Source organism: Gossypium hirsutum, chromosome A13 (genome assembly GCF_007990345.1).
Source record: "Gossypium hirsutum isolate 1008001.06 chromosome A13, Gossypium_hirsutum_v2.1, whole genome shotgun sequence".
Classification (NCBI taxonomy): Eukaryota; Viridiplantae; Streptophyta; class Magnoliopsida; order Malvales; family Malvaceae; genus Gossypium; species Gossypium hirsutum.
In genome coordinates, this window is record NC_053436.1 from 1,814,345 (window position 1) to 1,835,335 (window position 20,991).

The window sequence follows — 20,991 nt, forward strand, 5'->3', positions numbered from 1 at the left end:
TAAAATTTCAGACATTAATATTATTTGTATTTGTCCTAAACGATTTTTGTACGCAAAATAAAATGTAAGCAAATATTAACTCAATGATTACTTAATGTTTAACTTATACTAAGTTATAGGATGTGATCATATCATAATGCTAAAATAACAAAAATTCATTGATGACAGATCAGTATACAACTTCGACATGACATAAATTTATTTACAATAGTGGAATTCGTTGCTCGATTAAGGGTAAATGATATTCTCTCTTTAGCATTATATGATAGATAGAAAACCCATGTGGCCACGGGTCATTTTCCTAAAATGAATGATTTAATTACTATTTGTTAGTAATTAACTTTTTCATGATGAAAGATATAACGGTTACCATGAGATAAAATAGGATCATATTGGTGAACTGATTTAACCTCAAAGAGATTAAGGATATGACATGAGGGTAACACACTTATGACAAGATCATTAGGCAAGCTTCTATATAATTGTTTTCGTAATGATATATAATGAGGAAAAGTTCAATCACGGTACTTTAATGGAATGAGCCCATGATTAAACAATGTTGTAAGTAATAGACGAAGAGTCGAAACTTAATTACTGTTGAATATTGGCAATATCCCACATTAGGAAAAGATAGAAAGGGAGGGGGTTTGGTTTGTTATATATAGAACCCCTCCCCCTTTGGTTGTATCATCCCAAAATCTTCTCCTTTGTAATATTTCTAGAAGAAATATTAATTTGGTAGTGTCCGAGGACGTAAGCTAAATTGGCCGAACCTCGTTAAATCTCTGGTATTTTATTTCTTATTTGTTTGCTTATATTTAATAGCTTTATGTTGGTTATATTTATTTAGTTATTATTGCTATAAATATCTAAGTGAGTTCTGTCTAGTTGTTGGGTTTTAAGCGGGACCATTGTGACCCCTCCAATTTAACTGGGAATTTTCTTAGTATAATTGTTGGCATAATAATTATCTAAATATTTCTGATAATATTGTTATTAATATTATCGTCGCTTCCGCAACAATTGGTATCCGAGCCAGGTTTTGTAGTATGCTCTGTGTTTGCAGCTTAGTCTGATCTTACACATCAGAAACATTTCCTAAAGCTTGTGGGTATTCTGCATTTGGTGGCTATTAAGTAGAAGCTATGGCAAAAATGACAGAAGAAAAACCATCCATATCAACAACTTCCACTTCGTACATTTTGCCGAGGATTGGAACTGCAAATACGAGATTTGTAGTGGAAATTTTTGATGGAACAGGTCATTTCGGCATGTGGCAAAGTGAGCTTCTAGATGCCCTCTTTCAACAGGGTCTAGATATTGCCATTGAGGAAGAAAAACCAGAAGGGGTTGATGATAAAGAATGGAAGACCATCAACCGATTGGCATGTGGTACAATTCGATCATGTCTTTCCAGAGAGCAGAAGTATACATTCAGTAAAGAGACTTCTGCAAGTAAATTGTGGAAAGCATTGGAGGAGAAATTCCTGAAGAAGAACAGTCAAAATAAGTTGCATATAAAGAAAAGACTGTTTCGTTTCAATTATGTTCCTGGTACCACGATGAACGAGCACATTACCAATTTTAATCAGCTGGTGGCTGATTTGTTGAATTTGGATGTGACTTTTGAAGACGAAGACTTGGCGTTAATGTTGTTGGGATCGCTTCCTGAGGAGTTTGAGTACCTTGAAACTACTCTACTTCATGGAAAATCGGAAGTAACTTTCAATGAAGTAACTGCTGCATTGTATAGCTATGAACTACGCCGAAAGGATAAGTTGAAAGGTTCAGGTGAAGCAGCAGTGGAAGCATTGGTAACAAGAGGTCGTCAGCAAAGTCAGTCTAATAGGAAGAGAAGAAAGTCCAAAGGTCGAGCTGTTGCCAAAGATGAATGTTCCTTTTGCAAAGAAAAAGGACATTGGAAGAAAGATTGTCCAAAATTGAAGAAAAAAGGGAAGACTCCGCAAGATGCAAATGTTGCAGAATGCAATAGTGAAACAGAGTCAGACTTTTCTCTTAGTATGACATCTTCAACATTATATGCAGATGAGTGGATCATGGATTCTGGTTGTTCCTATCATATGTGTCCCATTCGGGAATGGTTCTTTGAATTTCAAAAACTAGATGAAGGGGTTGTTTACATGGGTAATGATAACACATGTAAAATAGCCGGGATAGGTTCAATTAAACTGAGGAGTCATGATGGATCTACTAGAATTTTGCGGGATGTACGATATGTCCCAAAGTTGAAGAAGAATCTCATCTCTTTGGGGTCGTTAGAATCTAAAGGCCTAGTTGTGACAATACGAGATGGAGTTCTTAAAGCAACTTCAGGAGCATTGGTGATGTTGAAAGGCATAAGAAAGAACAATCTGTATTACTACCAAGGTAGTACAGTGGTCGGGACAACAGCAGCAGCAATTCGAGTACCAAGAAGGACGCTGAGGCAACACAGCTGTGGCATATGCGTTTGGGCCATGCTGGTGAAAAATCCTTGCAAACTCTAGCCAAGCAAGGATTATTGAAAGGTACAAAGACTTGCAAACTTGAATTTTGCGAGCATTGTGTTCTGGGAAAACAACGAAGGGTGAAATTTGGCACTGGGATTCACAATACTAAAGGTATTCTGGATTATGTGCATTCTGATGTATGGGGACCGTCCAAGACTCCATCACTTGGAGGAAGACGTTATTTTGTCACCTTTATTGATGATTTTTCCAGACGAGTTTGGGTGTTTCCTATGAAGAACAAAGATGAGGTGCTTGAAGTTTTCCTTAAGTGGAAAACTAAAGTTGAAAATCAGACAGGAAGGAAGATTAAGGTTCTCCGATCAGACAACGGTGGAGAATATAAAAGCGATCCTTTCCTGAAGATATGCCAAGATTGTGGCATAGTAAGGCACTTCACCGTAGGTGGAACACCGCAACAGAATGGGGTGGCAGAGCGTATGAATCGAACGCTTGTGGAGAAAGTTCGATGTATGTTATCTAATGCTGGATTAGATAGAAAGTTTTGGACTGAGGCTGTGACGTACGCTCAACATCTCATCAATCATTTGCCATCATCTGCTATAAATGGCAAGACTCCTTTGGAGAAATGGTATGGAAAACCTGCTACTGATTATGACACCTTGCGCATTTTTGGTTCTATTGCATATTATCATGTGAAAGAATCAAAGTTAGATCCAAGAGCAAAGAAGGCTCTATTCATGGGCTTCAATGCTGGTGTTAAGGGATATCGTTTGTGGTGTCTAGAGGCAAAGAAGACGATAATCAGTAGGGATGTTACCTTTCATGAATCTGCCATGTTGAATAAGGTAAATCCAGAAGGAGTGAGTAGTACTTCGCAGCAGGTGGAGTGTACTCCGCAGCAGGTGGAGTTTGAGCAGAGTGTGGTAATTCCAGCAAAAGGTACCACTAGTGATTCTTCATTGGCAGATACAGAGTCAGATGAGGAAGAGGTTTCTACCCAAGAACCTCAACAGCAATCAGAGCCAATTGCAGTCAGAAGGCAGAGACGAGAAATTCAGAAACCTGCTCGTTTCACTGACACGGTAGCTTATGCACTTCCAGTTGTTGATAATATTCCATCCACTTACACCGAAGCCATTCAGAGTTTAGAGAATAATAGATGGTTAGGTGCAATGGAAGAGGAAATGCAATCTCTAGAGAAAAACAAGATGTGGAAGCTGGCACAACTACCAAAAGGGAAGAAGGCGATTGGTTGCAAATTTGAAGACACTATTGAAGTTAGTGTTATGAGAAGATGTTCGAAGATGTGGAATATCGCCAAGGTGGAGATTTGTTGAATATTGGCAATATCCCACATTAGGAAAAGATAGAAAGGGAGGGGGTTTGGTTTGTTATATATAGAACCCCTCCCCCTTTGGTTGTATCATCCCAAAATCTTCTCCTTTGTAATATTTCTAGAAGAAATATTAATTTGGTAGTGTCCGAGGACGTAAGCTAAATTGGCCGAACCTCGTTAAATCTCTGGTATTTTATTTCTTATTTGTTTGCTTATATTTAATAGCTTTATGTTGGTTATATTTATTTAGTTATTATTGCTATAAATATCTAAGTGAGTTCTGTCTAGTTGTTGGGTTTTAAGCGGGACCATTGTGACCCCTCCAATTTAACTGGGAATTTTCTTAGTATAATTGTTGGCATAATAATTATCTAAATATTTCTGATAATATTGTTATTAATATTATCGTCGCTTCCGCAACAATTACAAATTATTTGAGCACAAATTATATATGTCCAGTCGGTCACTCTGCTAGCTTAACAAAACCTAAAATAGATTGCATGTAGAACTAATATTATGACATGAATGAAAATGATGGTTAAGAAAAATAAATCACATGTATCACTTTCATCATTGAATGCATTTTCTCAATAAGTACAAACAATGAATTAGAGATTAAATCAATTTCTTCAAACTATTATTTAATTGATTGAAATTAAATAATTGAAATTCGAAATGAAAAATCATAGTTTTATTGAACCGGGAAATTAAAAATATTTCCTCATAAATTCTAGTACGCTAACGTCATCATGATTTTAATAAAATTAGAATTGAGTTACAAAAATAATTTAATTGGGTGAATTAATTTAATTAATTGATATTTTGGGAAATTGAAAAATTGGTTATTGGGTTAATTAAATTGTATAAATTGGTTAAATCCAAATAATACATATAAGTGTACCCAATAAGCCCATCTACATAATAGGGATGACAAATCCTAGTCCCAAAAAGGGTAGTGTCACCACCCTTAGTGTTTCCTAAGCATAAAACAGTTCGATTAACAGTTAAAAGTTTAAAAAATTCGATTAATACTAACTTAATTAAATGTTAAAACAACCCTAATAATAACAACTTATACCATATAATGATAAAAATACAAAACAAAATTACACTACTATTTCTTTGACAAAAATTCAATTATTTATAAATATAAAAGAAATATATATATTTCTTAAATTACTCATACATCTCTTTAAATCCCAATTGATCAAATTGAAAAATATTACTTTTTAAACACACCCAAATCCACAATTTTCAAATTGTTATAACAACAACGGTACTAAAATTGAGAAAAAAAAACCATTAAATGCGATATCTATCAAGTGGATCATTAAAGAGGTAACATTCATTATAAACTCTCCATGCATAGTCTTCGAAGGAAAATGAATTAAACAATCTCTTTTCTTGCTCTTCCTTACTTCCACAAACTTGACTTTCATCATCGTCGTCGCCAGTTCCCTCTTCACCGACGACCTTTGGAAGCAAAGGTGTAACTCTACTATTACATGGAAGCGTCACTAATAGTGACATTGATACGAAACGAGACTTGTTTCCGTCGCCTATGTTGCGGAAGCGACGATAATATTAATAACAATATTATCAGAAATATTTAGATAATTATTATGCCAACAATTATACTAAGAAAATTCCCAGTTAAATTGGAGGGGTCACAATGGTCCCGCTTAAAACCCAACAACTAGACAGAACTCACTTAGATATTTATAGCAATAATAACTAAATAAATATAACCAACATAAAGCTATTAAATAAAAGCAAACAAATAAGAAATAAAATACCAGAGTTTTAACGAGGTTCGGCCAATTTAGCTTACGTCCTCGGACACTACCAAATTAATATTTCCTCTAGAAATATTACAAAGGAGAAGATTTTGGGATGATACAACCAAAGGGGGAGGGGTTCTATATATAACAAACCAAACCCCCTCCCTTTCTATCTTTTCCTAATGTGGGATATTGCCAATATTCAACAAATCTCCACCTTGGCGATATTCCACATCTTCGAACATCTTCTCATAACACTAACTTCAATAGTGTCTTCAAATTTGCAACCAATCGCCTTCTTCCCTTTTGGTAGTTGTGCCAGCTTCCACGTCTTGTTTTTCTCTAGAGATTGCATTTCCTCTTCCATTGCACCTAACCATCTATTATTCTCTAAACTCTGAATGGCTTCGGTGTAAGTGGATGGAATATTATCAACAACTGGAAGTGCATAAGCTACCATGTCAGTGAAACGAGCTGGTTTCTGAATTTCTCGTCTCTGCCTTCTGACTGCAATTGGCTCTGATTGCTGTTGAGGTTCTTGGGTAGAAACCTCTTCCTCATCTGACTCTGCATCTGCCAATGAAGAATCACTAGTGGTACCTTCTGCTGGAATTACCACACTCTGCTCAAACTCCACCTGCTGCGGAGTACACTCCACCTGCTGCGAAGTACTACTCACTCCTTCTGGATTTACCTTATTCAACATGGCAGATTCATGAAAGGTAACATCCCTACTGATTATCGTCTTCTTTGCCTCTAGACACCACAAACGATATCCCTTAACACCAGCATTGAAGCCCATGAATAGAGCCTTCTTTGCTCTTGGATCTAACTTTGATTCTTTCACATGATAATATGCAATAGAACCAAAAATGCGCAAGGTGTCATAATCAGTAGCAGGTTTTCCATACCATTTCTCCAAAGGAGTCTTGCCATTTATAGCAGATGATGGCAAATGATTGATGAGATGTTGAGCGTACATCACAGCCTCAGCCCAAAACTTTCTATCTAATCCAGCATTAGATAACATACATCGAACTTTCTCCACAAGCGTTCGATTCATACGCTCTGCCACCCCATTCTGTTGCGGTGTTCCACCTACGGTGAAGTGCCTTACTATGCCACAATCTTGGCATATCTTCAGGAAAGGATCGCTTTTATATTCTCCACCGTTGTCTGATCGGAGAACCTTAATCTTCCTTCCTGTCTGATTTTCAACTTTAGTTTTCCACTTAAGGAAAACTTCAAGCACCTCATCTTTGTTCTTCATAGGAAACACCCAAACTCGTCTGGAAAAATCATCAATAAAGGTGACAAAATAACGTCTTCCTCCAAGTGATGGAGTCTTGGACGGTCCCCATACATCAGAATGCACATAATCCAGAATACCTTTAGTATTGTGAATCCCAGTGCCAAATTTCACCCTTCGTTGTTTTCCCAGAACACAATGCTCGCAAAATTCAAGTTTGCAAGTCTTTGTACCTTTCAATAATCCTTGCTTGGCTAGAGTTTGCAAGGATTTTTCACCAGCATGGCCCAAACGCATATGCCACAGCTGTGTTGCCTCAGCGTCCTTCTTGGTACTCGAAATTGCTGCTGCTGTTGTCCCGACCACTGTACTACCTTGGTAGTAATACAGATTGTTCTTTCTTATGCCTTTCAACATCACCAATGCTCCTGAAGTTGCTTTAAGAACTCCATCTCGTATTGTCACAACTAGGCCTTTAGATTCTAACGACCCCAAAGAGATGAGATTCTTCTTCAACTTTGGGACATATCGTACATCCCGCAAAATTCTAGTAGATCCATCATGACTCCTCAGTTTAATTGAACCTATCCCGGCTATTTTACACGTGTTATCATTACCCATGTAAACAACCCCTTCATCTAGTTTTTGAAATTCAAAGAACCATTCCCAAATGGGACACATATGATAGGAACAACCAGAATCCATGATCCACTCATCTGCATGTAATGTTGAAGATGTCATACTAAGAGAAAAGTCTGACTCTGCTTCACTATTGCATTCTGCAACATTTGCATCTTGCGGAGTCTTCCCTTTTTTCTTCAATTTTGGACAATCTTTCTTCCAATGTCCTTTTTCTTTGCGAAAGGAACATTCATCTTTGGCAACAACTCGACCTTTGGACTTTCTTCTCTTCCCCTTAGACTGACTTTTCTGACGATCTCTTGTTACCAATGCTTCCACTGCTGCTTCACTTGAACCTTTCAACTTATCCTTTCGGCGTAGTTCATAGCTATACAATGCAGCAGTTACTTCATTGAAAGTTACTTCCGACTTTCCATGAAGTAAAGTAGTTTCAAGGTACTCAAACTCCTCTGGAAGCGATCCCAACAACATTAACGCCAAGTCTTCGTCTTCAAAAGTCACATCCAAATTCAACAAATCAGCCACCAGCTGATTAAAATTGGTAATGTGCTCGTTCATTGTGGTACCAGGAACATAACTGAAACGAAACAGTCTTTTCTTTATATGCAACTTATTTTGACTGTTCTTCTTCAGGAATTTCTCCTCCAATGCTTTCCACAATTTACTTGCAGAAGTCTCTTTACTGAATATATACTTCTGCTCTCTGGAAAGACATGATCGAATTGTACCACATGCCAATCGGTTGATGGTCTTCCATTCTTTATCATCAACCCCTTCTGGTTTTTCTTCCTCAATGGCAATATCTAGACCCTGTTGAAATAGGGCATCTAGAAGCTCACTTTGCCACATGCCGAAATGACCTGTTCCATCAAAAATTTCCACTACAAATCTCGTATTTGCAGTTCCAATCCTCGGCAAAATGTACGAAGTGGAAGTTGTTGATATGGATGGTTTTTCTTCTGTCATTTTTGCCATAGCTTCTACTTAATAGCCACCAAATGCAGAATACCCACAAGCTTTAGGAAATGTTTCTGATGTGTAAGATCAGACTAAGCTGCAAACACAGAGCATACTACAAAACCTTGGCTCGGATACCAATTGTTGCGGAAGCGACGATAATATTAATAACAATATTATCAGAAATATTTAGATAATTATTATGCCAACAATTATACTAAGAAAATTCCCAGTTAAATTGGAGGGGTCACAATGGTCCCGCTTAAAACCCAACAACTAGACAGAACTCACTTAGATATTTATAGCAATAATAACTAAATAAATATAACCAACATAAAGCTATTAAATAAAAGCAAACAAATAAGAAATAAAATACCAGAGTTTTAACGAGGTTCGGCCAATTTAGCTTACGTCCTCGGACACTACCAAATTAATATTTCCTCTAGAAATATTACAAAGGAGAAGATTTTGGGATGATACAACCAAAGGGGAGGGGTTCTATATATAACAAACCAAACCCCCTCCCTTTCTATCTTTTCCTAATGTGGGATATTGCCAATATTCAACAGCCTAAACATGCCATTGGTCTTCCTCGCACTTTGCTAAGTTTCCCGTTGCTCCAAACCTGTCAATACATATACTGAATTTTAGATTTGCCAGCTTACAAAATTCATAAAGAAAAACTATCATTAATTTAATCCTCCGATCGATTCTCGATTCAACCGGTCTAATCCAAATTGATCCTAACATTTAATTCATATATAAGGAAGCTCTAAACATAAATCACTATTTTATTTTGACATGTATAGATTAGTTACTAATTTTTTTTTATCAAATACTCGATTGGTACGAGTTTCAACCATATTATTTATCAAGAAATTTTCTAATAATTTAGCCTAATCTGAAAAATTAATTTAGAAATTGAGATTGGAAAAGAAATTAAATTTATGAGTTGATAATGATCGTTGTAAATTGCCAAAAAGGAAGATATAAAAGTTAGGCAAATATTAATTAAAAATTAATACTAATAAATGAATTAAGGGTGAAATAAAAGTTACTTGAGCAATGTCACCAAGAGTGACCATGATTGAGTCCACTTGGGGCGAAACCGAAACCGAACCCGAACCCGAATCCTTCAACAAGGAATATTTTTGACACCTGATTTGGTATTGCAACCCGATCACATACGGGTAAAACCCGCCCGATGGTTTATCATGGTCCCCATGTAAACCCTCTGATATCCACATCAATGAACGAAACCGGGTCGGATCCTCTCCTACCGAGTTATCAAACCCCATTGCATCTGCCAACTTATCAATGATCTTCAAACCCAGTTTCTCTAAAGCCCGTGTGAACTCTCTTAGAGAAGTCAATGATAAATCGGCTGTTGTCTCAGTTGAACACTCAGTATCCAAGCAAAAGGACTCACCCTTTCCATCCCCATCTTCTTCTTCCTTGTCATCGTCATCAGCATCAAAGCCTAAAGGCAAGTTTTTGGGGAAACACGATTCTTTTTGGTCTCTGGTGAGTTCAAAGAGAGACAGAGCCTCAGTCTCGGCTGAGTTAGCGAGTTGGGATGGTATGTCATGGTTTGTGAGTTGGAGGAAGCCGAGTTCTGAACCGGAGGAGACAAGTAGATGATTAAAGTTAGGGTCAGAGAAAGAGAGGGTAGGAAGAGGAGGAGAGGTGGCGGATGTGGAGGAGCGGCGTTTAGGGAGGGAAAGAGTAGGAGGGAGGCGGTGGAGGAGATTGGAGAGTGCATCTGCGGCGGCGGATGACGTGACAGTGTGATGGTTGGGTTGGGCGGAAGGGGTTGGCGGTGGGGCTGCGGTGGCGCCGTACAAGTTTGGCAGGTGTTGATGTTGCTTGTGAGTTGAAAATGCCATGGACATGGAAAGATAAAATGGACCCTTAGTTGTATACTATAATATGTATATATCAGAAATATAAAAGTTGTTGAAAATATATAGTAAAGTGGGTGTGTCACACGTGTGTATGTATTATTTTTTCTTACGTGTGGACTAATTAAAATCAAATCTTTGATTTTTAATTTAATTATTTCAAAGATTTATATTTGATTCTTTAAAAAAAATTATATTTGATACATTAATACCGTATAATTCTATGTACGGTTAATGAATAAGATTACATAAAATCACCATGAAAGTTTCTGCATTAGGAGTCAGATTGCATTTTGTCTCTTTCACTCAAAAAATGGATAAATTAATCTTTATACATTATATCAAAGAGCAACTTGGTCATTTCTATTAAAAATTCCATCCATTTCTATTGTTAAAAACTAGTGTGATTGACGGAGTAACCAAACAGTTACACATAGCGTGTCACATGTACCTCATAGTGAATTATAAATACTAGTTTTAATAGTAAAAAACGGGTGAATTTTTTAACAGAGTCCAATTTGCTCTTTTATCTAATGTAGAAGAACTAATTTATCCACTTCTTGAGTAGATGAGACAAAATACAATCCACCTCCTAATATAATAACGTTCATGGTACTTTTACCGAATTTATTTATTTTTATAAATTTTACACTATCTTTTCTTAAATATAATAATTAAAAAAATAAAATATCAAAACAATTAATTTTAAAGAAAGCTCGTTTAACTGGCCGTGCTTTCTTATCAACTATGTAGAAAGTATGCCCAATTGAACGTGCTCTTATACTCTCTCTTCAAAAAACGGTTATTTTCTTAAATTAAAAAAAGCAATCTATTTAATCAATTAAATTTTTTTGACATATTAAATTAATTTAATCAAAATTTTTATTAAAATTATTTTAAAGAAAATCTATACCCGTGACTTATTCCTCTACATCGTATAATTGCTTTTCTTTTCACACGTGCCATCATTCCAGCAGGATATTTTTTAGGAGACAACTTTTATTTAGGTATATAGATCTTTGAAGATTGAAGATTTTTGATAATTTGTGTATAATATTTTCTACAATATTTGCATAATCAAATTAGATTGGTTATATTAAAAAATTTATTCGAAAAGAAAATTGAATTTTAAAATCAGCTGAACTAATTTTATCTATATTTTTATTTTTATAGATTTTTAATATTTTATTTAATCGAACCGGACGAATCAGTCGAATCAATTTAACTCTTTTAATATATAATGGTTTTTTTAACATTGTCCATATGCTTAAATAAAGGAAAATTTAAGTCTACATTAAGAAGAAACAATAACCTTAACTTGTTTTGTAAAAAAAGTATATATTAAATGTGTATACATTTTTTTTGTTGTCAAAGATTGGTGCAAGACTACTTTAGGTTATACAAGCATGAATTGAGGAAATGGAAAATTACTTTAAATATATACAGCTTTGATTTTAATATCGAGTTTATCTGTAATAGTTAAATCAGTTTAGTCAAAAATATGTTATCAGTTTCTATTCCTTTCGAAGTTTAAATTCTAGTCATGACCCAAACCGTAATAATTAATTAAATCTATTAACTAAAATAACATGTTTTTTTATCTTACGTGAAAATAATAAATTAATTTAATTTAATTTTTGAAATTTAAAAACATAAATGTTAAAAATAACAAAACTTGGAACATGCTTAACAAATGTTAAAATTGGTTTGATGTCATAGATGTTGCACATGGGTGAGCCTGCAATCAATTCTATATAATGTCAGTATAACCAGACATCAAAAAATAATTAACCCACAAATTCAAATTTTAAATATTTTTTAATCATCACTTTTTCAGGCTTTTAGTGCATTAATAATATATGGTTAAGAGGATAAAATGGGGGGGAAGAGAAGACAATAGGCAAGCAGCATGGTGATATTGGGAATCCAATAAATTATTCCTAGCTTTTTGCAGGGAGTGGCAGCCTGCTGCCTTGTTCTTAGGGAAATTGTGGCCATCAATGGTTATTGGTTGTATTAGGTATTTTGGAATGTATTTTGTTAATAAAGTGTCTCAAACTAGATTTTTTTAATTTAATTTATTAAATTTAGTGGGTTGAAGTAAATAAGTTGTTAATTGTATTTTTTATGGTTAAAGTATACTGTAAGTTTATGTATCTTTTTGTATTCAAAATTTGGATTTTTTATTTTTTATTTTTAATTTTTAGAATTTGGTCTCTTTAATTTTTAAATTTAAAAATTTAAGTTCATCAAAAAAATATTAAATGTGTTGGTGTGATATTTTAAAATAAAAATAAATTATATACTTGGTAAAAAATTTAATGGTATTAACAATTAGAATTGCATTTTTAGATTTTAAAAAGTAAAGAGACTAAATTCATAAAAATAAAAAATAAAGAGATTGAATTTCAAACATTGTTGGGGATAAACCCGGTTAAGCAACGAACAAACTGAATAAAATAAGAATCGAAAAGATCGAACACGAAAAATTTTACGTGAAAAAAATCCTTAAGAGACGATAAAAAACTACGGGCAAAAAAAGATTTCGCTATAATAAAGTAGAGTAAAAGAGATTGAGAGAATTAAAAGAAAAACCCTTTAAAACAAATAACAAAATTCTCTCAATCTAAATAATTTTTGTTGTGTAAAACTTAGAGTAACTAAGGCCTATTTATAAGCTAAAATTCGTAGCATATATAATTACAACAACTCTAGGTTAATCAGAGTTTAAATAGAGAATTAAAAATAGAGTTTGATTGGGAAAAAAAATCAAAATAAACTGTGGTCAAAATAAGAGACATTCTCTCACAAATATAAAAAAAAATGTACAAAAACTTAAAGCATGTTTTAACCTTTTTTTAGATATAATTTTATCATATATTAGATTAATAGTGTAAAGGATCAGTTAGCTAGGTGGTTAGTCTGTTAATAAGCTGTTGATAGAGCTAAGGGTTGTTAAGTTGTTAGGAGTAGTTAAGGAAGGTCTAAAAAAGGCTTTTCAAAAGAGCATGTGATTAAGCAAGTTTTCATGAATCAAATCAGAAATTGTTTTCAGATTACAAATTGTTCTTTCATTATTTTCTATTAGTCAATTTCTTCTAGTTAATCTTACCTGGTTTCTAATAAATAGTAATATGGTTAATGTTATCTTTCAAGATTAGTTAAAAAGTTTTATCAACTTATGTTTAGGTGATGGGTAAGTAACTCGATGTTTTTTAAATAAGGTCTTAATTCGAATTTTGTGGATGAAAAAAAAAATAATGAGAGAATTTTACCTCTCGTTTAGCAATTCAATTCAACTTAATTATAAATTTAATCGAAGCTAATGTGATTACCAAACACTTGGAATCTCAACAATTTTTTTATGTTTTTATATTAATATTAAGATTTTGTATTAAATATAATATTTAATAATTTTATTAGTGATGTATAATGTATTGTATAGAGAGAAAATGTCTTTAAGTGGATAGAGATTAAAAATTTTGTTTTAAAAAATAATAATATTTTTTATTTAAGAAATGTGGTTAAAACATGTGTTAATTTTTATTTTTATTTATTACTGGAAACCAAAGCCATGATGAATTTATTTATTTATGTCTTTTAAATTTGACTGTGAGGAAGAGAGAATCATGGGACAATGTCTTTCTTAATATGATGTTTGGATGGGAAGAAAATATGGGAAACATAAGTGAGGAGAAAATGGGGAAAACAATGTTTGTTTCCTTATATATGGGAGTTTTGTTTATATTAATAATATTGTTGATTGAGTTTGTGTCACAAGTCAATTCGATATTAATTTAAAATTGATGTCAACATCATGATAAACACTTGTAATACATTTAGTATTCTTAATATAATATATTTATGTGTTTAAATTTTAGTTTTTCTCATAATTTAATATATTTTTTATTTTAATATCGTATATATTTCATACGTTATTTTTAAATTAACATATGTATTTTAAGTACATAGTTTCCACACGCATAGTGTGATAAAATTTCTTATATTATTTATTAAATGTTTGGTTGCATTGGTATCACTTATTAACCGAGTTTCAACTCAATTGAGAAATTATTAGAAAGCAATGTTTTTTTTACAAAACAAGTTATCTGACACTTGATTTTGACATTTTTTTCCCAATGTGGTACATGTATTTTATCAAAATTAATACACTTTGGTATCAAAGGTAACAATATTATTTTTTTAGAGTTTGATTCGGGTTTTAGAGTTGTTTTGACGGAAGTTAATTGTTAATAGTGTTATATTTGAATTTTCACGGTTTTGTTATTATAATAAATTTAGTAATAATGGTGAATTTGTTTAATTTTATATTTAATTTGTTAAATGCAGTCTAATGGTTGTGATATTTTTCAAGTTTTAATATTGATTTGAAAAAATTTAATTGCTAAAATTACTAGTAAAATCAGAATTTTCATCAAATCAACTCTAAAATTAGAATTAAACACTAAAAGGAAAAATCTCAAGTTAAACATGAACTGTAATTAAATGTGCAATTTGGTATGTAAACTTTAATTTAGTGCAATTATACACATGAAACTTCAATTGTGGTTTAAATGTATAGATCAAACTTTAATTTTGATTCAATCATACACATTTGAAGAAATAAATACATCGATTTATTTGTATATTAGATAAATATAATTATTTTTGTATGCAATATATAAACATAAAATGATGATATATTAATAATTTGTGAGATTTAGCTCAAATCGATATTTTATGTATAAAATTGCGTATTAAGCCAAAATTCATTTACAATTTTGTGATTTATCCCAACACTAAAAAATTAAAACTGTTACTCTTAAGTACCATAATTTTTACCAAATATAGATGTCGTTGTGGACAAAAAAAAAGTACCATACTAAAAAAAGTGTCAAACTCAGATACCAAATTAAATCTTAATATTTATATATATAATTAATAAAAAAATATATAATGAGATTTAAACTTAATAATATAATTTTTAAACCTTCAACTTTTAGTTTTTTTTACATAATTTTTTCATCTACATCATGGATAAATCATAATTGAACTACAAAAGAAAAGTTATTAGTTTAAGTGGAGTGAATATTTTTGTCATATTTAATTGGGCTAAATTAAATACAGGAATTTGTCATGTGCCTAAATATTTAAAAAATTTAAAAATAAATAGGACATCTCAACCCTACTTGTAGAGTTAAAAATTTTCACGGCCAATAAATTAAATAATTACCCTTTTAATTTTCTTTTAATTTATTTCTTTCATGCCAAAAGAATGATCAAAGTTTTTCTTTTTATCGATCCATTTTATTCTCTTTTTCTCCAACCAAACGAAATTTAATTAAAGTAGTGTTGAGGTAGTTTATGAGGAGTTGCCCAAGAGCAGTGTCGGACACCTAATCTCTTAACTTGCCGTATATGGTGTTGGCAAATTTTGATAACAAAATCGTTAAGTTATGATCTATGTTTATGCTTTTGACGTGTACAAGCTTATCAATGATATCCAAACACTGTTATGGGAACCAAGATTGGATTGGATCACGTACCTTGTTAACATATCTTGAAGATTTGAAAGCTTATATTGATCATATTGAAGATATTATCCATGCTAATTACCTTGCTATGTTGATGGAAAGATTGACTGCAATTGATCTTTATCTTAGCAAGTCACTTAGCTTACAAACTAAGTTTTCAGGGAAAAACTTTGAGGAGAATAATCTAAATCTTAGGTGCAAAAGTGAAAGTGAGGTTACTAATATGGTAAGTGTTAGTTCTTGTAATCACCTATTGTACAAGGTGCTAAGATAATGAATTATCACTATGGGCAAAGCCCCGCAAATATAAGGAAACCGAATTATGTAAACATATCTTTGTGTTCATTTTTGTTTTTCCCTAGTGCTTGCAGCAATTGGCATTGCTCGTAGCACTACTCAATTTTCTTGCAATTATCATTTTTGTTCCCACAGTTATCTATATCATGCTACATTCTTTTGTATATGGTGTTCTATGCATTTGTGCTGGAGGTGCTTTAGTCATTTTGTTCAAAATGCTAAGGGGAGATTTTTAGGGAAGTTGTTGCTACTCATTCCATATAACTATAATGAACTTCTTTCTTTGCTTGGGCCTTATACAGGTTTTGGTTAAACTAAATTTGGTCCATTTAAATAGGACATATTTGACAAAATAGTAGTATGGGTTTGACTAAAAATTTTAGTCTCTCAATCGACTTCTTTGAGATAGTTTGATAAGCATGAAAATCTTATTATCTCTTTAAAAGAGAGTTTTTCAAGAACTTATCAGTTGTTTTAGAGGAGAATATTTTGCTGCTCTCTGAGCCTGTAAATAGGTGACATTCTCCCTTAGGAAATCAAGTTTTGAGAGTGTTAGGATCGTCCCGATTAAGCAACGAACAAGTAAAAATAGTAGAAGAAATTGAGAAGATGAACACACAAATTTAACGTGGAAAAACCCCTCAAAAGAGGATAAAAAACCACGGGCAAAGATAAATTTACTATAATGGCAAAAGAATGAAGAGTACAAAAGATGGAGATAAAAACTAAACCCCAAAAACCCAAAAACAAAGAACCCTCAAACGTAAACACAAAATTCTCTGAATGTGTTATGAGTTCTAATCTAATGGGTGTCTCTTAATTCTAAGATTGTAAAGGAGCCTATTTATAAGCTAAATTAGTAAGTCAAATAAACTATACTAATAAATGCTAAATATATTATACTAATAAATACTAAATCTTCTAGAAAGAAAATATATTTTTGTTTAACTTGACTTGTAAGCAATCTCTTAGAATTTGGGTCACACAATTGTAACAGAGAGTTAATTTTCTACCGAGAGTGTGTGCATCTTGTGTTCGATCAACTTGTTTATTTCTTTCTACTTTTGAGTGTTTGCTTAGTTGACTAAGGAGTTTGTAACACTTGGTCGAATCACTGTTGAGTGGATATTGTGTGGTGTGGGATAATTAGTTCTTTACCGGGGCTGCACATGCTTGGGAAGGAATTGTGAGTTTTAGTCCATAGGGAAAGAAGTGTACTCTTATAGTGTAAGATTGTTGTGCCTGAATTACGTAAACAACGATTAGTTGTGTCATTTATTATTATTATTATTTCTCTTACGCTGCCTGTTTTCGTTGTAGCAGTCATTACAATGAATGCTTAGTAAAGTTGTTTTATATTATTTGCAGACTAATTATCTTTCTTGAACCATTTCGTTTCCGTCCTTCAATTTACCAAAGATAAGAAATAAATTAAGTTATTTAACTTCTTCAATCGTATTAAAATACATAAGAACACATTCCTCGTTAAAAACATAGAGAATTATCCCTCCTATTTAAAGAAAATATGAAATAATCAATAAATTTCCATGTTGCTTATCCCATCTTTCTCCTAATTCTCTAATATGAGCAGTCACTTAATTCTTCCTGCTCATATAGGTTTACTTCTTGATTGATACAATATGAAATAATATAAGTTAGAATAAGGCAATGAGCAAAGGGATCTTTTTCTTATGCCACCATCTGCTCCTGCTCTATGTACATTTGCTCCATCCATGGTGGAAGTGTTTCTCGAACACCTTTACTGAGACTGTATCGTTGTTGTTGATGCAATCGAGCTTCCGTAGGTGCAGTATCCTTCACAAGGGAATGAACCCAAGATACATCTGGCTCATCAGCATCAGTTGGCATCATGTTCGTTGTTGCTGTAGCGGTGGGATTGTTGTTTCGAAACCCGAAAGAAACAGACTTTCTAAGCTTGTTCAGCTCATCTCCTTGAATACCCCAATCCAGTTTCCCATCAGGGGAGCTCCAATCAGAAATATTTGAAGACATCATAGTTTTTGAGTTAGCAGATGTAGTAAGCCCAGCACGACCGGTCATTGCTCCACGGTCTATAAAACTCTGACTCCGTTTTGCAAATCCCGAAGACCTGGAATTCATTACTGCTGCAGCTACAGCAGCAGATGAGTCAAAACCAAAGGCTGAGGGCTTCCTCACCGGAGATGATGAAAGGTTCGGTGGGTAGCTTGCACGGAATTGGTTCATGTTTTGGCGAGATTGTGATTGAGTTTGTGTTACGGATTCTATTGACAGTCCCTTCAACGGAGATTGCAGAGATGGATCGAGAGATCCAAAAGCATCATCGAGTTTGGTAGGCTTTAAATCTTCAAGCCTACTGTATTCCTTAGTCCAACAAGATGGAGAGGAGAGACTAGATATCTCATCCATCAATTGTTGCTGCTGCAATTGGCTAGCATGATTCTCGAGCGCAAGTAGTTGCATTTCCAAATCAAAATCTCTGGCATTAAAAGCTGTCTTCAAGCGGCTACCCGGTAGCTGCAACGTAGGTGGGGTGAGGTTAACTTGCTTGTGCCACAAGCCACCAGACTTTGGAGAGGAATCAACAGCCAAAGGAGGCATGGGCGGCGTTGAAGTGGTTGGCAATGGCAAGGCAGATGAACCAAGTGCTAGAGGGCTCAAATTAGCCATATCCGCTGCATTGATAACAGCAGACCTCGGTGAAGGCATAGCAGATCCGGTGGAAGCATTCACGGGACGCAATTCTTCGAGTTTATGAGCAAAGAAACAGACTTTACGTGCGCAGGCGATTTCATCTTTGCAAAGCCTTGTTCGATACTGAGAAGGATGCAACCAAGATTCGAAAATACCATGTGCATAATCACAAGCATCACCCTTAGGACATGCACCCTTCCGAAACTCCAGACATGGCACACAGCTATAAGGGTACTTCCTTGGGTCCCTCCTCCTCGCATTCTCACCGGGATGAACAAAAGGACACTCGGTCCAATCATGGGAGTATGCCCTTGAGCAAGGCTTCACCTTAAAGGTATACATCCTGAAATCATCAGTTCCATAGATACCATTGTTGATATCAGGCAATGATACATCAATAGGATACTCTTTTTTCTCAGACCCTTCTTTGAACAACTGAGGCAACACCGTCTTTTCAGATTCATCCTTCTCGTTAAGAACACAGCCACTAACACCTTTCAGCAACAACTCGATCACCTTTCTTTTGGAACTACTCAAGGATTTTAAAGCCGGCACAACCAGATCGATTGGCTTGCTCCCATTAGCATCAACACGATTAGCATCAGCAGATGCATCAAGCAACAACTTGACAATCTCAACCGAAGAATCCGAACCTCCAGCAACAGCACAATGCAAAGCAGTAGCTCCATCGGTACCACAAGCGTCATTCACATCGATCTTGCCGCTTCCAATGATGTATTTCAAAACATCCACGCTACCGAACATGGAAGCAATTATCAAAGGCGTCCTTTCTTCAAATCCCATCTTTCTAGACCAAATTCTTCTACCATACCACAAACTTGCTTCGCCAAGATCCAAACCTTTCTCTTCTACTTCATTTTTAAAGGCCACTAGATCATTAGAAGCAGCCAATTCAAGCAAAAGTGAACATTTACATAGAGCACCAATTTTATGCTCTTGTAGCTCACCTTCCATGGTGAAATTTGAAGGAACAAGTTCAGATTTTGAACCACGGCACATTCCCCAACAAACCTGCATAGTTATTACAACAACAAGAGTTCAGTGTCTCATTCCATAAGCAAAAGTCAAGAACAAAACACTCTATAGTTGTGCTTAGACCAAAGGACTGAAAGCAAAACAACCCCAACTCCAAAATTCCAAATACCATAAAAATTCATTCATACAATTCCATTTACTCTAAAATTCACTACTTTTGACTAAAAAAAAAAACCCAACAAGCTAAAACTTATGAATTCATAAAAAGGATTATATCAAAACATTCATAAAATCAGAATCAAAGCCAAAGTCGAAGTCTTTTTTTTTTTACCTAAAAGCAGTCTTTGAGATGGATTGGATATGAAGAAAAGCTTTGAGGGAGAAAAGAAGAGCAAAGTAGAGAGGCTTTTAAAGAATGGGTTGGTGTTGATTTTTGAGGAAGAAGAGAGGAAAGTGTGAGTTATCTTCCCTGCTCTTTCTGTTATGGTCAAACTCCAAGACCAAAAGAGAAGCTCAAATTTTCAAAGGGAAAGGGCTAAAGGGGTCCCCTTTGTATTGCTTTTTTGCTTATTTACAAATAAAAAATGAAATGAAATTGAGGATGACACAAAGACATGAGAGATTCCAAGTTGTAAGCCACCCTTTTACGCGTTTCACTTCCATTTAGGTGGGTGACAGACAGACAAGATATGCCCCTGCACTGACTCAGCCTGCCACTTTCCACTGTTTCAACGATCATTTCCTTCTCTCTCTCTCTCGATCTATCATTCATGAAAACAATATGTATAAAATACATTATTAAAATTAAAAGGGTAAATTCAACTAATAGTGATCTAACTATTAATAAATATCTTTTTAGCCATTTAACTATTTAATTTTATTTTTTTCCTGTCACTAGTTGTTAATAGTGGTAGTTTTTAGAATTAGCTTAATAGCAATTTAACGCTTGAAATTTATAATTATATCAATTTAGTTTTTATTCTAAAAAAATTAATCCTCAACATTATACATTGTGTAATTTGGTCTCTCTCTCTTTTTGCAATATTTTATGAAAATTATTATCTTGGATTTTTAGGTGTTTTATTTTTTTATATATTTTCAATCAATTTTAGCTGAAAATTTTATTTATTTAT

The 20,991-nt window shown here is 33.8% G+C and overlaps 2 protein-coding genes across 2 annotated transcripts; both read right to left on the bottom strand.

The window, feature by feature from the left end:
* Positions 1 to 4,944: 4,944 nt before the first annotated feature.
* LOC121212151 (gibberellin 2-beta-dioxygenase 4) lies at positions 4,945 to 10,361 on the bottom strand. Its single transcript, XM_041084426.1, has 3 exons — positions 9,495 to 10,361; positions 9,007 to 9,061; positions 4,945 to 5,366 (listed from the first exon to the last, which is right to left on the bottom strand). The coding sequence occupies exons 1-3, from the start codon at positions 10,326 to 10,328 to the stop codon at positions 5,110 to 5,112; spliced, it is 1,146 nt and encodes a 381-aa protein (XP_040940360.1). The 5' UTR covers positions 10,329 to 10,361; the 3' UTR covers positions 4,945 to 5,109.
* A 7,238-nt stretch (positions 10,362 to 17,599) lies between these two features.
* Positions 17,600 to 20,617, bottom strand: LOC107920053 (zinc finger CCCH domain-containing protein 29). The gene is made up of 2 exons (XM_016849554.2): positions 20,190 to 20,617; positions 17,600 to 19,894 (listed from the first exon to the last, which is right to left on the bottom strand). The coding sequence occupies exon 2, from the start codon at positions 19,880 to 19,882 to the stop codon at positions 17,858 to 17,860; it is 2,025 nt and encodes a 674-aa protein (XP_016705043.1). The 5' UTR covers positions 19,883 to 19,894; positions 20,190 to 20,617; the 3' UTR covers positions 17,600 to 17,857.
* Between the last annotated feature and the right edge of the window lie 374 nt (positions 20,618 to 20,991).

Excerpts from the sequence above, each read along its gene's own strand:
- LOC121212151 (XM_041084426.1), bottom strand. The coding sequence starts at position 10,328 with ATGTCCATGGCATTTTCAACTCACAAGCAACATCAACACCTGCCAAAC. Across the intron at positions 9,062-9,494 it reads CTCTTGGTGACATTGCTCAA|GTTTGGAGCAACGGGAAACT; the intron begins GTAACTTTTATT and ends ATGTATTGACAG. Across the intron at positions 5,367-9,006 it reads AAGACCAATGGCATGTTTAG|GCGACGGAAACAAGTCTCGT; the intron begins GCTGTTGAATAT and ends TCCGCAACATAG.
- LOC107920053 (XM_016849554.2), bottom strand. The coding sequence starts at position 19,882 with ATGTGCCGTGGTTCAAAATCTGAACTTGTTCCTTCAAATTTCACCATG.